The sequence below is a fragment of the Macrobrachium nipponense genome, chromosome 20 (genome assembly GCF_015104395.2).
Source record: "Macrobrachium nipponense isolate FS-2020 chromosome 20, ASM1510439v2, whole genome shotgun sequence".
Lineage (NCBI taxonomy): Eukaryota > Metazoa > Arthropoda > Malacostraca > Decapoda > Palaemonidae > Macrobrachium > Macrobrachium nipponense.
The window spans coordinates 29,324,020-29,341,898 of NC_061089.1; the positions used below are offsets into that span (position 1 = coordinate 29,324,020).

The 17,879-nt window shown below is 35.3% G+C and overlaps 1 protein-coding gene across 2 annotated transcripts in view; it reads right to left on the reverse strand.

Annotated features, from left to right (window-relative positions):
* The window catches only part of LOC135224235 (corticotropin-releasing factor-binding protein-like), a 201,085-nt gene that overhangs the window by 16,890 nt on the left and 166,316 nt on the right, over window positions 1-17,879 (reverse strand). For both annotated transcript variants that reach the window (XM_064263097.1, XM_064263093.1), the window contains exon 4: window positions 13,388-13,589. In XM_064263097.1, the coding sequence (XP_064119167.1) occupies window positions 13,388-13,589 (202 nt within the window). The remainder of the gene's footprint in view (window positions 1-13,387; window positions 13,590-17,879) is intronic.

Genomic DNA, 17,879 nt, shown 5'->3' on the forward strand with positions numbered 1-17,879 from the left:
CATATATAATATAATTCTACTCATTAGTACAATATCAAACATTATAAGTTAGATGAGAATCTTTTTAGGCACACCGACCCAGAATAACATTCAAACAGTAGGCTGCAGAGTTGTCAGTGCCCTGCATCTAGTGATTCAAGCATAGGGAGCAGGGCATGTGGTGATTAGGGCATGAGGCCTGGACGTTTTTGAGTTCTCTTCATACCCCACTAACAACACCAGTAGTGTCATGGGAAAGAGACCTGCTTGTAGACTTTTGAAAATAACTAATCGGATTCAAAAAGCTGTCACTAAATGAAAAAAAATAAATCAATATTCTGAAATAAAGCTAATCTTTAGTCATACAAGCAAATGTTATGCAAAAATGCCAAGAAAATACATCCTTTTGAAATTTTATTTCCTTTTTACATTAGCTCCTTTAATGATCAGCGCTTCGGATTCATAGGCCTAACGACGAACCTTTAATAAAATCGATACATAAATTAGCATTAAAACTAGAACTTTCAGAGACCGGTCCCGCCCCCTCTTTCTCTCTGTCTCTGCCTGTCTGTCTGTCTATGTGTCCGTCTGTTTCTTAGGACCAACTTAACGGTAATTTTGACCGAATTGAGCTAGATACTATATATATATATATATATATATATATATATATATATATATATATATATATATATATATACATATATATATATATATATATATATATATCTATATATATATTGCGTGTGTGTATGTTTACACACAGACATACTGTTATGTATGCCTATTTTTACTAACTCCATACAGTTCAGTTGGCATAGGCCTGTGTACGTCTTTGTTTGTGTGCTTACGTGTATGTCTTATTTATTAATTCTTAATTTCTTACACACAAGTGCACACACACACACCAACACACACACACACACACTACACACACACACACACGCATATATATATATATATATATATATATATATATATATATATATATATATACATACAGGTGTGTGTATTTAAACAACAAATACTGTCCATTTCCTTCTTTGACCATTGGGTACTTAAAAAGTTCCATAGAAAATATTCGACTGGGATGAAAATTGGATGACAACTATTTTGAATGAAGTATACGAGCATATGTCTGGTCATGAACCACTCGGCAAATGTCACCACCAGAAATGGAGAGTACTGCCTTAATCCGCTCTATCATAAACACACACACATACATATATTATAAGATAATATCGCCAATGCCACGTGTTTTGTCTAAAGGCCGCCACTAGCGTTCAGTTATCCCTACGCAGTTCTGCCTGCACAGGCCGACTGCGCAGGCAATCCTTCACCACCAACGATACAGTCTTTTTCTAAGTCCTCCGTGGTAGCCACGGCGTCAACGAACGACGCTCTGGCTGTCATTAGCTCGACGGGAGTACAACAAAAATCATAAACGTCAAGTAAGACGTCCCATGAAAGGTTCAAAAACGAATTCAATATTACCCTGTGAATGTGTTGAAAAAGTTTAAATTTAGCGCTAACCCAAGGACCCTCATAATGTTTATTGAATGTTTTATTAAAGAAAGAAGATCTTACGAATGAAAGAAGAGTTTTGTTATTAGATACATTAAGTTAGGCATTGTTTAGGTCGTTTTCAAAATTGACATTTATAGGTCTAATATTGTTTTTCTCTGTTTCATTAAAACGGGTAATACTGATTTGTTTTGATTATAAAAATTACTTTCTTATGATGTGATACAACGTGTGAACGTCCATAGTTTGCTACAATTCCTATGTTTCATCTGTGTTAATTAGTCTAATTTCATTTCAAAACTGGCTTCCATGGGGTGTGAGCAATGAATCTCATATTGTTTTATATTGTTTCCTCAGAGTACAATATTATCTTACTCTCATTTTTAAAATTAACTACGTATATAATGCATATCTTGAATAGACGCATTATAGGCCTATTCTTGTTTTACGTTATTTCACCAAAATGAATATTTATTCCCATTTAATAAGAACTGACTTAGTGAATGGTTTATAACCCGAATAAACATACATAGGCTTAATCTGTTACGATAAACTTTGGATTCTACTCGCCTACGCAGAGTCTCATTCATAAAGACATCAATGAAATCTACGAGACATGCAAGAATGATGCGGCAACTCTCAGCAATCATTTTGCGCAACTATTTTTCCCGTGGAAAAATCGCACAACTATAAATATATATCATTCTAACATCCGTATCAATTGTTAAGAAAACATTAAATCCGATACATCATTAATTTAAGTATAAACACTTTTAGATTTATAAAGCTCAACACTGTTCTTGACTGGTACGTACTGACAGTGCGGGGACGAAAAGCGAACTGAGCCAAAAAAGTTGCTTCCCCTCATTAACGTTGTGCGCATGCGCAGGCCGTTTGGCCGGAAGCATATCGATTAAGACGAGCTATTTGCTCAGGTCGCCTGCGTAGGCGAGGAAAACTGTGCAGGTCGCTCATATTAACGTTCAGGTTTGCCTGCACAGGCCGACTGTGCAGGCATAACTGCAAAGGTATAACTGAACTTTAGTGGCGACCTTAACTGAAGTCGCCACTCATCTCCGGCGTCATTTCGGCTTCATCTCTTACAGTGTTCGTCCAAAGGGGGATTGGTTCTAATAACTCTTCTTTTGCTTACAAAAGCTAAGGTTACACTATTAGGCAATGATCTCTCATAGGTTGTGCGAAGGACATGTCCAAGCCACCTCCAAATCCCGTTCATCATTATCTTATCTATATACGGAACCTTCGTAATTTCCCATATGGTATAATTTCTCTCTATCATGTCATCAGACTCCTACTATCCTTCTTATATATTTATATTAAAAGTCGACAAAAAGTTTCATTTTCACATGGTAGGTTCATATGGTAATGCAGATCGTACTGGTTTCTTCCTTTTGGGTATTATTTTAGCCATTTTGATCTCCCAACCGTATTCAGTCAGACCAAAGTCTGATTTGTCTTTTTTTATTGTTTCAATTAATTCCTACTGGAGAGAATAGTGCTGGATATCATTGTACCTAAATAGGTATTTGAAAATTCAACCTCATTCATCTTCTTTACCATCTTTCATCCCGATATGCATACTCTATGCTCGTTACTTCGGGTTTTCTGAACTCTATTTTGAGTATCATCTCAGTAGATATATTATGTATTCTGTTAAGTTCGCTTATTAAATCTCCTAATGTTTTACTGACCAAAGTATCATCTACGTTATCTGTCAACTTTCTGTAGGGAGTCTAACGCTTCTGTGCTGCCTACGGCCATTTTTAGCTTTCTGCAAAAGAAAACTATTTTGCCGGCTTGTCCGTCCTTCCACACTTTATCTGTCCGCCCTCAGATCTAAAAAAAATGACTGAGGCTCCAAATTGGTATTGTGATTATCCACCTTCTAATCATCAAAAATACAAAATTGCAACCCTCTAGCCTCATTAGTTGTTATTTTACCTAAGGTTCAAGTAGCCGTGGATCGTGCATCTGGCAGTGCTTTTCGGGACATGGGACGCACCCTCATTCTACCGCATCTGGTGAGCAACTGAAACGCTATCGGGCATAGCTGATGGTTTTATACAGCATTATACGTTGTACAGAAAACAACTTGTTTCATTATAAAATCAAACATTAGGCGTTAAATGACCTCCCCTTGCAGCTCTCCACTATGCAGAGACTTCATTGATAAGCCCTGCTTCGTTCACGGATAATCTCGATTATCTTTATATATTAAGCATGAATGCCATAGAGACACAATTCCATTATGTTGGTCTGTAGGCGCTGTGAAATGGCTTTCCACAATCAATAAAGCTATCAGCTGGGGAAATTTTATATTCCATATATAGCTGAACAATACCCTAACTCAAATATTTATCTTCGCAACTCCTTTAAAACTATATTGTTCATCTCAAAGCATTTTATTGATTTCTCTCTCAAGCTCAATGTAAAAAATAATATTGAATACTTTCATTGCAGTCGACATAAGTGCAGTGTTTCTGTAGTTACTACGTCCAGTAAGGTCAGCTTGATTTGTACATTAATTAATATGATTATATTAATTAATGTACCAAATTCCCAATCGTCAGTATTTGTTGTCCAATTCCATGTTTTGCCAATCAGTCTAGGGATATACGAGCTGACATTTCAGTTTCAGCTATAAACTGTATATATATGAATAAGTATGTGTATTTATAAGTATATATGAATTTATATATAATGATTCTTTATGCTTATTCTAAAGCTTATCCTTATTTTAATTTGTAATATCATGTTACTTCTAATTTTGTAAATTCTTCCAACCTCACCCAAACATTACTTAAGGTTCTTTGCAGCGTCCCTTCGGCCCCTAGCTGCAACCCCCTTCCGTTTCTTTTACTGTACCTCCTATCATATTCTCTTCCTTCCATCTGACTTTCCAGCCCTCTTCTAACAACTGATACATGGTGATACTGCGAGGTTTTCCTTCCGTTACACCTTTCAAACCTTATGTGGTCAATTTCCGCTTCAGTGCTGAATGACCTCATATGTGCCAGTGCTTGGCCTTTGGCCTGAATTCTATATTCAGTTTAATTTAATTCAATACCAACCTCAACCATTATGATGGAAAAGATGAAAGATGTAAAACATGACCGGCTCTGATAATGGATATGCTAGAGATTACAATAACGTACTTAAGCGTAAGAGAGCAGGAATTGCCTGTTGCATTAAATGTCGTTAATGGGGAATTAGATATGCAGCAACCGACTGGCTCTACTTTACAATTAAGAATTAATTAATCAAATGAATCCATATAATCATATTAATTTTAGGAACAATATCCATCAGAACAATATGAATATGATCACTTCAGAAGACCTGCCTTTAAATAGGCCAATATTATTATTCTTGATATTATCGGTGATTACAACAGTAGATTAGAGGTAGAAATTCCTGTTACGTTACAAACTGCTTATTCATATGGACGCAATTAATAATAATAATAATAATAATAATAATAATAATAATAATAATAATAATAATAATAATAATAATAATAATAGTTCAGTGACCTCAAATATTAATTAAACTTGTATTTATCATGAAATTTTGGAGAATGATGCTATTAATAGAACTGCTAGAATAAAGAATGATTTTTAATGAGTTACTCATGTCCTCAATAAAAAACAATTTAGTTAGTTAAAAGTAAGACATGTCGGGGATTAAAACCATAGCAAAGCTGGGAAATTAGTTGGTTGTGTTTAAACAATGCAGTTTGACCATAGCCTCCTTCCTATTAGATTCGTCCCCCATTCCCATACATTGTTAACTAGCAGGACAGATGGGGCCTGTAAATCCATGCCGGATCTAACGAAAAATTCTCTCATATTTGTTTCCTGGAGACTAATGACTCGAATTCATCAGGCCAAACAGACCTCAACATACGTGCTGTCATACCGGAAGTAGCTACAGTCTTTTTTTTCCCTGTCTTCTGCTTTAGCGCTCTCTCTCTCTCCCTCTCTCCCCAAAAGCGCAAGCCCACACACGATATATATATATATATATATATATATATATATATATATATATATATATATATATATATATATATGTGTGTGTGTGTGTGTGTGTGCATATATATATGCACACATATGCACATATATAGATATAGAATTATCAATATATATATATATAATTCGAGCTACAAATGTCCTTTAATATCTAATTCGCTCTACCTCGGAATTGATATATTTTCATATATGTACTGAGGGGGAATTTTTAGTTGATAATAATTTCGTCCCCCCCATGGGATCGAACCACCGTCCAGTGGACGGGAAACGAAATCAGAAACGGACAGTGACGCTACCGAGTCAGCTAGCAGAGAGGCTATAAGTTTATATCGATTCTGACCATTACAAATCACCGTCGATCTAGGCGTTTTCGTAATTAGAATCGATATGAAACCCCCTCAACCATGCTAGCCGATTCGAGCATTTAACCAACACAGCCTTGTTATGAATACTTATCACATCACTGTGATTCATATAAATCATTCGAGCTACAAATGTCCTTTAATATCTAATTTGCTCTACCTCGGAATTGATATATTTTCATATATGTAACGAGGGGGATTTGTAATGGTCAGAATTGATATAAACTTATAGCCTCTCTGCTAGCCGACTCGGTAGCGTCACTGTCCGTTTCTGATTTCGTTTCCCGTCCACTGGACGGTGGTTCGATCCCATGGGGGACGAAATTATTATCAACTAAAAATTCCCCCTCGGTACATATATAAAAATATGTCAATTCCGAGGTAGAGCGAATTAGATATTAAAGGACATTTGTAGCTCGAATGATTTATATGAATCACGGTGATGTGATAAGTATTCATAACAAGGCTGCGTTGGTCAAACACTCAAATCAGCTAGCATGGTTGAGGGGGTTTCATATCGATTCTAATTACGAAAACGCCGAGATCGACGGTGATTTATAATGGTCAGAATCGATATAAACTTATAGCCTCTCTGCTAGCCAACTCCGTACCGTCACTGTCCGTTTCTGATTTGGTTTCCCGTCCACTGGACGGTGGTTCGATCCCACTGGGGGAAGAAATTATTATCAACTAAAAATTCCCTCTCTGTACATATATGAAAATATATCAATTCCGTGGTGGAGCGAATTAGATATTAAAGGACATTTGTAGCTCGAATGATTTATATGAATCACGTGATGATAAGTATTGAATGTGTAATTTCATAACAAGGCTGCGTTGGTCAAACACTCGAATCGGCTAGCATGGTTGAGGGGGTTTCATATCGATTCTAATTACGAAAACGCAGAGATCGACGGTGATTTGTAATGGTCAGAATCGATATAAACTTATAGCCGCTCTGCTAGCCGACTCGGTAGCGTCACTGTCCGTTTCTGATTTCGTTTCCCGTCCACTGGACGGTGGTTCGATCCCATTGGGGGACGAAATTATTATCAACTAAAAATTCCCCCTCGGTACATATATGAAAATATATCAATTCCGAGGTAGAGCGAATTAGATATTAAAGGACATTTGTAGCTTGAATGATTTATATGAATCACGGTGATGTGATGAGTATTCATATATATATATATATATATATATATATATATATATATATGTGTGTGTGTGTGTGTGTGTGTGTATTCTTTGCACGCTAATTCAATTCTTACATTTTCTTTGAGTCGACGAACTTGATTTGAAAATTTTCCATATTAAATTTGTCCCCATTCCCATACGTCGTTAACGAACAGATGGGACCTCCACATCCGTGCGGGATCTAACGAAAAATTCTCTCATATTTATTCCCTGGTGATTAATTACTTAAATTCATCAGGACCAAACAGCCCTGAACATCTGCTTTCTCTCTCTCTCTCTCTCTCTCTCTCTCGCTCTTTCTCTCTCTCTCTCTCTCTCTCTCTCTCTCTCTCTCTCCAAAAGCACAAGCTTACACACGTGCGTATATATATATATATATATATATATATATATATATATATATATATATATATATATATATATATATATATATACAGGGTGTCCATAAAGTCCCAGTACCATTACAAGTATTTATTGATCAGAATGGTACTGGGACTTTATGGACACCCTTTATTATGCCCGTATGTATTTACAAGAAAGTGTTCATTGCGATCACTGGCTCTCTACTCAGTGCCAGGAAAGTGAGGTGTCTCATATTTTATATTTTACAACTCTTTAAAAATGTTAATTCTCAACTGTTCTCAACTAATGACTGTAATTGTTATGTAATGGGGTCCCACCTGAACAAAATGCAAAATAATTACTTTTGTGATCGAGTTCTTCGCGAGAGTATTTACATGATCATTCCATCATTGTTTCGGTGATATATGGTGACTGGTGGTGTTTTTAAACCAGGGTTGGAGTAATTACACTTGAAGAAATAAATTACAGTTATTTTCAAAAAATGTAAATTACAATTACATTTATAATTATATTTGGAAATGGCAATTACATGACAATTACAATTACCTAACAATTTCAATTACATACACGGTTACAATTACAAAAGATTTGGGTGCGAGAGGAAACGCTGATCTTTGACATAGGGAACAGTGTATTGAGGAGAGCAAATCGAGCTCGTAGGATTTCATGAAATATTTCCATTATTAAAACAGTATTTATTAGCACTGATTAAGAAACACTTGGATTATGCCGTTCTTATATGCAACCCATTACTCTTAATGGAACCAGACCCTTACCACTTCAATCTTATCATTGCAAAGAACTTGCATCATCCTGTAATTAAATCAATTATAATGACCTTCTATAATTTCGTTTTTAATTGCAATTACCCCAAATTCTGTAATTAATTACATTTTTATTAAATTACAATTACTCCAACCGTGTTTCTAACATAGTCTAAGGCTTGATTCCTTCACAAAACTGCTTATTGAGTAGTTCAGTTTTATATAAAAAAGGGGGGTGGGTTACGCTGAACAACTGTTAAAATATTACCGATAAAGTATAAAGCACTTACGTCCAGTTGCTTCACAGGCATCGCTTATGTTAATGGCTGTAGCATATAAGCATACTTAGTTTGATTAAAATTTCATTGGACTATTCTTAATCAAAGAACGGTAAGTCGATGTCCATCAACTCGCGTACGATGGGAAAAGCCTCTCTCTCTCTCTCTCTCTCTCTCTCTCTCTCTCTCTCTCTCTCTCTCTCTCTCTCTCTCTCTCTCTCTCTCTCTCTCTCTAATTGTGATTTACTTATTTGTATTTATATTCTCCTACTTATGTAACCAGGGACAATTTGCTCTGAACGTCGCGAACTTGTTAATTGGCTGCCGTTCACGTTGTCAGGGAACCAGTAAATTGAAAGTATTCCCAGGGACCAAATTCCAGTGATGTATACTATAGTAGATTCACATCAACCGTGCATCTGATGTCTAGGCCAGTCCCTTATGACGCTTCTGATTGGCTGTTGATAAGCCAATCACAGGGCTGGAAACTCTCAGTCTCTCTCTCGAGGGTTCACATAGGCAGGATATATGTTCCACCTCTCCTGAGGGATACGTCTTTCAATAGTATCCCTCAGAAGAGATCGAACATACATCCTACCTATGTGAACTGTTGAGAGAGACTGAGAGTTTCCGGCCCTGTCACTGGCTTATCAACAGCCAATCAGATACGTCGTAAGGGACTGGCCTAGACATCAAATGCACGGGTGATGTGAATTTACTATAGCATAGCACCAGTCATTTATTTTTTCCTCCATGCCCCTAGGCTAGGTTAGGTTAATCGAGGGAAGGTTCCGGTACTCGGTTACAGTTCGGGAGTATGGGCCCGGGGACCCATGGCTAAGTGAACCGGAAAAAATAAAAATTAAATAAATAAATACCTAAAAAACAGCCTTAACTACAAATATTCATACGTTCACTTTGTGTTAACGTTGAAGACTTGATTTTCCTTGTAGAAATTTTTTTTTTATTAAAAATTTTTTATCTGTAAACCGAGTACTTAATAGAGAAAAAGTTCCCTGTAGATATTTTTTTCATTTAAAAAGATTCTTTTGTAACCTGAGTTCTTAGTCTATAAAAAGTCTGATTGTTTAGAGCAGTCTGCTTCAAATTAGGATTGATGGATGAAAAACGTTGCACAGGCAGAAATGGCAAGTGTTATGATTCAGAGTAGTAACAATAATATAGTCGGTTACGTGCTAGACTACCGATCTCAGGGTCCGGATTCGATTCTGCGCTCTGCCAACGCGAAATTCAGAGGAATTTGTTTCTGGTGATAGACATTCATCTGTCGATGTGGTTCGGATCCCACAATAAACTGTAGGTCCCGTTGCTAGGTAACCAGTTGGTTCCTAGCCACGTAAAAATATCTAATCCTTCGGACCAGTCCTAGGAAAGCTGTTTGTGAGCTCAGTGGTCTGGTAAAATTAAGATATACTTAACTTAGTAACAATAAAACTAGTAGCAAGGTTGTTCACAGACCAAGAAACTCAGCCAAGGGTGATCAATGACCATCGTTGAGATAAATCCTAAGCTAGCCTTCCTTAAATTAACATAGTTAACCTAACTGAGGGCACCACTTCTCACCCGAACGCGTGTTTAGTGTCGATGAGGCCTATCGGCTTTCGATCGTCGGCGCAGCTCTGGAGAGAGAGAGAGAGAGAGAGAGAGAGAGAGAGAGAGAGAGAGAGAGAGATAGCTCTTTTTCTAAAAGTTCCTTACTACCTCTCTTTAAATCTGATCATTAATTAGCTCTTGGTAAAACTCGTAAAAATCACCAATGAAAATTTTCGTCATCATCAGTCTAAAAGATAAAAAAACAATCTGACAAACTAAACCAATTAATAAACTCACTGGTGGTACTTGATCTTGTTTCTCACAATATAATAACTGAATGATTTTCCTTGGATGAATATTAAAGTTAAAAGGAGATCCATTATCCGATACTGACAATTAACCATACTGTATTATAAATCACTAAGAACACATCTTGAAATTATGTTACTTTCTTGACAAATTTCCTCGGTTTGTCTCAAGAGAATAGCCATTGTCCATTGAAATTTACGCTACGCCCACCCTTTATATTACTAACCGTAGCAAATAGAATAGTCATGATCTTAAACCATAAACATACTGAGACAGTTATACAAAAGCTTTGTTTTATGATCGAGATTTGCTGATTACAGTGAAACCTTAAGTACGGAAGCAATTCGTTTATTTTTTCAAGTACAAAAGGATATCAAACATAGAAATTGCGTTTTCTTGAATTGCTAAGATGTTACATTGTTACCCTATCTTGAAAAAAAAATCCCCATTAGAAATCAGAATTATAAACATTATAAATCTTTATAAAATAGTTCTAAATCATAATGTTTTAAGTAAAAATAATTTGGTGTGATGAGTGTATTTTAGGTGTAAAACGTCCTTATCTGTTTTCAACGTCGAGAAATCAATGTCCGCCAAAATGGGCAATATTTTATAAACAAAGATTTTATTTTAATATTCATTAATTTTATTCACTAGTTCTATATACAAAAGAAAAATAAGTTTCAGTCGATTAAGTAATGCCAAATTTTTGTGTCTTAAATTGCCTTAAAATGTGAAGTGAAAAGCTGAATTGCATAACAAATGATCTTCCTGTTGCCGATGACCGCAAGACGGACAGCTTTTAATGCACGGACGAAAAAGCGAATGAATGAGGCGTCTCAGTGTCGTCTAATGAATTCTGTTCTTCTTCGCCCATTCGCTTATTTCCAGGGCTACTTCAATGGCGTTTCTCTTTCTCTGTAGCGCACGAGGCGCCCACTCCACCAAGAATATAAAGGAAACGCTGGAGAAGGTCAGGATCCGTTTCACTCTTTCACTCCTCTCGTCTCTCACTTTCACTCTTCCAGACCTCTTGATTATTCAGACTCCCTCTTCCTCTCTTCTCCCTTTCGAAAACTGTATACTCCTCATTCGCTCACCGTATTCCACTCGCAAAATATTATCAATATTTGAATAGTTGAAATGTAAAATTAACGACGATGTTATATTCATTGTTTGGCATTAATCAGAGTCTCTCTTGATAAAAACAAATGCACCTACGTTAAATATCCAGTCTTCGTCCGTCCAACTGTTTGTAGCCTAATTCCTTGGAATTTTGACATTTCACTTTCGCCGTATGTACATTTCTTCCTGCCTCTTTTAGTAACTTTTTTCAGTTCTTGCCTGGGTGGGTGTTTCTCTGAAGTATTCCGTTTGTTTTTTTATTCAACGTATATTTGTAAAAACGAGACAGATTCCTAGTATATAAGTGGATTCTTAATTATTCAGTGCGCGTAATTTTCCAGCCTTGAAACGCTGACAAAACAAACCTGTTCATTTAGAGAGCCCCTGCGATTTTCATCATATATATATATATATATATATATATATATATATATATATATATATATATATATATATATATATATATGTATGTATGTATACATATATGTATAAATATATATATGTGCATGTATATATATATATATATATATATATATATATATATATGTATGTATGTATATACATATATGTATAAATATATATATGTGCATGATATATATATATATATATATATATATATATATATACATATATATATATATATATATATATATACAATACTATATACATTATCAGATATTTATGACCTAGTTTCATCATTCTATGAGTAACATTTCTGCATATTATTTTCAAATGATATTATTCATATTATTTTCAAAGGATGCCACTGACCTCTGAAGATGCCCAGAACATGTCGAGCATTTGGCTTCGAGAAGAAATGTGATGGAAGGGTAAATGTTGGTCAGATCTTAATGGAAGCCGGAGAGAGCTAATAGCGCTCTCGTGGCGGAGTGAACCTTCCGTTAATGAAGCGTTATTCGCCTCAGAAAGCAACACAGAATTTGAGCGGAGCGCAAAGAGGATTTAAGCGAAAATCAGCATTTTCTCGCTGAGATCGTGATTTTCTCGACGATTTTCTCTCTCCCGAAATATCGGGCAGAGGTGTTCGTTCAGTAACAGAGAGTAACGATTTTGAAAACGCCAAAGCAAATTAAAACTTGCGAAGGAATGATTACTGCACGAACTTGACCAACATGCAGTGCATACAAATTTCCTAGGCGTAGACCAATTAGGAGAGTTAGATGTAGCTAAATTTCAGAATATTTTGTAAATGTGCAAAGGAAATCATTCTGATATATATATATATATATATATATATATATATATATATATATATATATCGAATTTACAAAAATGAATATAAAATTAACCGTTTATAATTTCAGTAAGCATTACATTAAATTATTACCAAAGTTAATGCAAAGGTTCTCCTTTGCAATAACTGAGTTGGCAATAGATTGCAACAATCAGAAACATTCTCGAGAGGAGTTCTGAAAATGAAACTTCAACACAATCACCACACTCCCCAGCGTACTAAACTGTTCGGTTACTTTTGACAGTAAATCATCGATGCGACTACAACATATTTTCAAAATTATATATATATTTATATATATATATATATATATATATATATATATTATATATATGTATGTATGATGTATATATATAAACTCTTCAGTTACCTTTGACAGTAAATCGTTGATGTGACTACAATATATTTTCAAAACTAATTATATATAGTATATAGTATATATATATATATATATATATATATATATATATATATATATATATATATTACAGAGAGAGAGGGAGAGAGAGAGAGAGAGAGAGAGATAGAGAGAGAGAGAGAGAGAGAGAGAGAGAGAGAGAGAGAGAGAGAGAGAGAGAGAGAGCCAAAAAAATGAGGTAAGAAACTGGAAGAGTCATTAACTCACGTGATGGGTTCTTCGTGTATTTGACGGTGATTTTGAAGCCATTTCCTCGCGTCGGGATGCGATACTGAATGAGTGCCGCGTTCCCGGTGGACATGAACTCTTTCTTCTTGAGCTTCCCACAGAATTCGTGAAATCTGCCCTCCAGGGGCGCATCCATCTCGCTGGGAAATACCTCCCCACCCAACTCCCAACCATCCACGAACTGTTGAAAAGAGAGGAGAGAAAATGGAGAGTTTCATTAGTGCAGGGAGACCAAAGAATACAAAATCATATACAGAGTAAATAAAATCTTCCCCGAGTATTGGCCAAAAGAAAACAACGGTTTCGAAATGAGTGGTCTTCATTCTATTTCTGTACCATAAAAAACGAATGCTGATTTTATTTCAATGAAACCAATTCCGAATTAAGACGAATGTTTCTTCAAGAAGTTCACGAAAAGAGGTAAACTTTTGCATTAATTTAATAAACATAACAGCAAATTTGCTAAATTTGTAAACACGTGATAATTCATTTCTATAAATAATAATATTTTTCTAAAGCATCTTTGGATAAATGGAAGCGCAAGTAAGTTAAAAAGGTCATTCCAGCCAACTTTATTATGTAATTCTGCTGTTACAAGACAGTATTCATACAATGTGCCGGTGTCAAGCCTTAATGTCTCGCATCAATAATTAACTATTCTATTTCATTCTAAGGTAATATGGCGATTACTCCATCCTAACAAAATTTGGTGGGAAGTAATTCTCGAAAGTTTAGTATTATTTTATAATGTCTATTCCGGCTTCAGATAATGACAAGCAGTTTTTGTTCATCATACAGGAAGATAAAGTTCTAGGTTATGCGCCTCCAGTGTTTATAGACTATCCAAGTATCACCATTGTAACTGTAATGACTAGCTGTTTCATGTGCATTCCAGTTAGATGGAATGGATAACTCACGACGCTAACTAATGTAGTGTCATCTGTGCACCTCATGCGGCACACTGTAGGCCTTACTTAAGGTTTTTTGCAGCGTGTCTTCGGCTCTAGATACAACCTTTTTCGTTCTTTTTACTGTACCTCCTTTCATGTTCTCTTTCTTCCATTTCACTTTCCACTCTCTCTTAATAATATTGATTCGTATTGGAGGTGCGAGGTTCTCCTCCTGTTACACCTTTCAAACCTCGTATTGTCAATCTCCGATTCAGAGCAGCTCTGAATTACCTCATATATCCCTGTGCTTGACCTTCGACCTAAATTTTGCATTCAACTTAATCAAACTGGTAATGGGAAAATCACACCTCTATATTACGAATACTAATCTGAAGCCTCACTGATAACAATAATTCGAAGGTTATTATTAGAGTCTTCTCATTAATACTGACGTCACTCTCAGCCATTTTTGGTTAAGGAAAATTCCAAGAGAGTTTCATTTAGCCGTTTGCCTCTCATAACCTCCACTTCGTTTGTTTATGTTTTGTTATCAAAATTACGAAAACATTAATAATTTAATTTCATACAAATCTGGCTTGATTATCTTTACGCCAGACCTTAGAAACGTTCTTTCAACCCCTGAGTGCTCTAAGTAAAAAGGCGGTACCGAATTTGAATAAAGATTGATTCATTCGCAACAAACAGCAAAATAAAGCATTGCAATAACTGCATTTCATGAGCACTTGTGGGTGAGCTTAGTGATATACCTTAATCTAATAATCTTCTTCTTTATGAAATAATAAAGTGCCAAAATGACAGTTGTCTAGTATGTGAAAAAGCAAAATTCACATAATTTGTGTCATCTTCAACTTAAAAAACAGGTAACGTGCAGTTATTTGACACTCTTCGGCATATTCATTTTATTTGCTGTTTGTTGTTTAACGTGAAGGCAGACGGGAGCCAAATAAAAGAAAGGAGCCAGAAAAATAAAAGTGTGGTCTTCATCAAGGAGGAAGCGTTATATATATAAACCTGCTGCAGTCTAAGAGGGAAGGAAAGCGAGGGTATTTGATATTGCCCTTAATGAGAGGACGTTCTGTAAGGAGCCGGTGGGCCAATGCTTTTCAAAAGAAGCTTCCACTGATTAGAATGTCTCGATGTGAAAAGAAAAGGGGGAAAAAATTGAAAGGATGAGAAGTCCACACACACACGCACACATATCAAAAAACAGACTTTAATCCATAGCGCCAAAAACGCCTTGTATTAAACAAAATTGATCACTGGCGTAGGGAATAAATTGCACTATGTATGTAAGAAGTAAATATTGAGCTAGGGAGCATAACAACATATTATCGAACAGACCAATTTGTAAAATAAAGGCATTATATAATTCTAAACATTTGATTAATTATTCTGTGTGTCATTTTTAATTGGATCATCCATCTGACACTATCGTAATATATATATTCATATATATACTATATATATATATATATATGTATATATATAATATATATAATATATATATATATATATATAATTAATATATATACATTATATATATTATATAAATATATATATATACATAGTTATATATGTATGTAATATATAATTTATAATTATATATATATGATATATCTATAATATCATATATATATATATATATATTTCATAAACATAAGTGGCTTCGACGGAAAACGCAGTTTATTAGTTTTTGTGATGCATATAAATCGGTAGTATAAAGCACTGTACTTTGTTTCCAACATGAACCTATCCATAGATACAACAGAACTCCTTTAGACTGCAAGCGTAGAAATCAGATAGATCACATTTCTAATAATTGAGAGAGGAAGAGATCAGGTCTCATTGGAAATCCAGGGTTTCCTTCCTGTTACCCTATATTCTAGTCCCTTTTCGGATCTGGTTTCTGGAACCGCCAGCCGATTCCGCCATTCAGTCGCGAATGCCTGAAGTCATCGTATATTGAAATTTTAACTGTCTGAAACCACCTATAGTTCTAGGGTCCAGTACCCTTACGACGCTCCTGATTGGCTGTTGATAAGGCAATCACAGGGCTGGAAACTCTAAGTCTCTCGAGAGTGTTCACATGGGCAGGATGTATGTTCCACCCCTCCTTATGGGTACGTCTTCCAAAAGTATCCCTCAGGAGAGGTGGAACATACATCCTGCCTATGTGAACACTCTCGAGAGACTGAGAGCTTCTAGCCCTGTATTGGCTTATCAACAGCCAATCAGGTGCGTTGCAAGGACTGGCCTAGACATCAAATGTACGGGTGATGTGAATCTACTATAGTTACTCTCATCAGTTTTTTGCTGTGTACTTTGAATTTCAGCTATAGCGCCCCCCATGACAAGATGGTGATCAATACAGACATCTGTTCCTGTTTACTTCCTGGCATTTCTCAGTGGCCTTTTCCTCTCTCAGTTATTAGCCTTCAGATCTATTTGATTTCAACGCCTCACGTCTGCAGGAGTTCTGTCGTATTAATGGATAGGCTCATGTTGGAAACAAAGTACAAAGTGCTTTGAACTAACGATTTATGTACATCAAAAAAACTAATAAACTACTTTGCCCATCGAAGCCATATAGTATATATATTATATATATCTATATATATATAGTATATTATATATATAATAATATATATATATATATTATTAAAAGATGGTATTATATATATATAATATATATATATATATATATATATGTATACTTTAAGTTAGGGTCGGATGGATGATCCAGTATATAAAAGATATATATATATATGTGTGTGTGTGTGTGTGTGTGTGTATTAAGTTAGGGTCGGACGGATGATCCAGTTAAGAATAAGAAAATAGAAATTCAAGATATAGGGAAAAGGTTATAAATATATGGGTGGACATTTAATGTTCGTAAGCCTGATAAAAAGGCAGTTAGAAAACAGATGTGAAATGGGCTGGCTTTAAATATAGTGTATAGGAGGAAGATGTATAATGAGGAATATATAAAATTTCAGGATAGGGAGTATTTGTAGAATTAAGAGAGTAGGAAGTAGAAATAAAGTCAGTTAAAAGATAAGTGAGAGATAATAAAAGTCATCATCACTTGCTTTCTGTAAATCAAACTTACTTGTCGGTGGTGCTACCCGGATCCCGCGCTTGGAGTCATTCTGAGACTCGTTTCATGTATCTCAGGCACTATCGGACCCAGAAAATAATTTCATGGGCTGGGGGTGTCACTAATTTTCATATTATACATATCTATATGTGTGTGTAATCACTAAGATAATTGTTATTTTTTCTCAAAATTTTATTTATAATAGATCTTTTTATTTTTCCCCAGTTTTATATTTCTCATTTATGTTATTTTCATTGTTGTCTAAATTTCCAATATTATAAATTTGTCATTATTTTCATGGGGCCCACTTGGCCACGTGCCTCCCAACCATCCCCTGGATCCGCTATTGTACATTTGCCGTATCGAGAAAGATATCATTGCAATACTTTTTACGAAGACCTCAATCAACTCAATCCAACTTTAAAAGACAATATCATCCCAACAAGCATCCACTGATGACCTC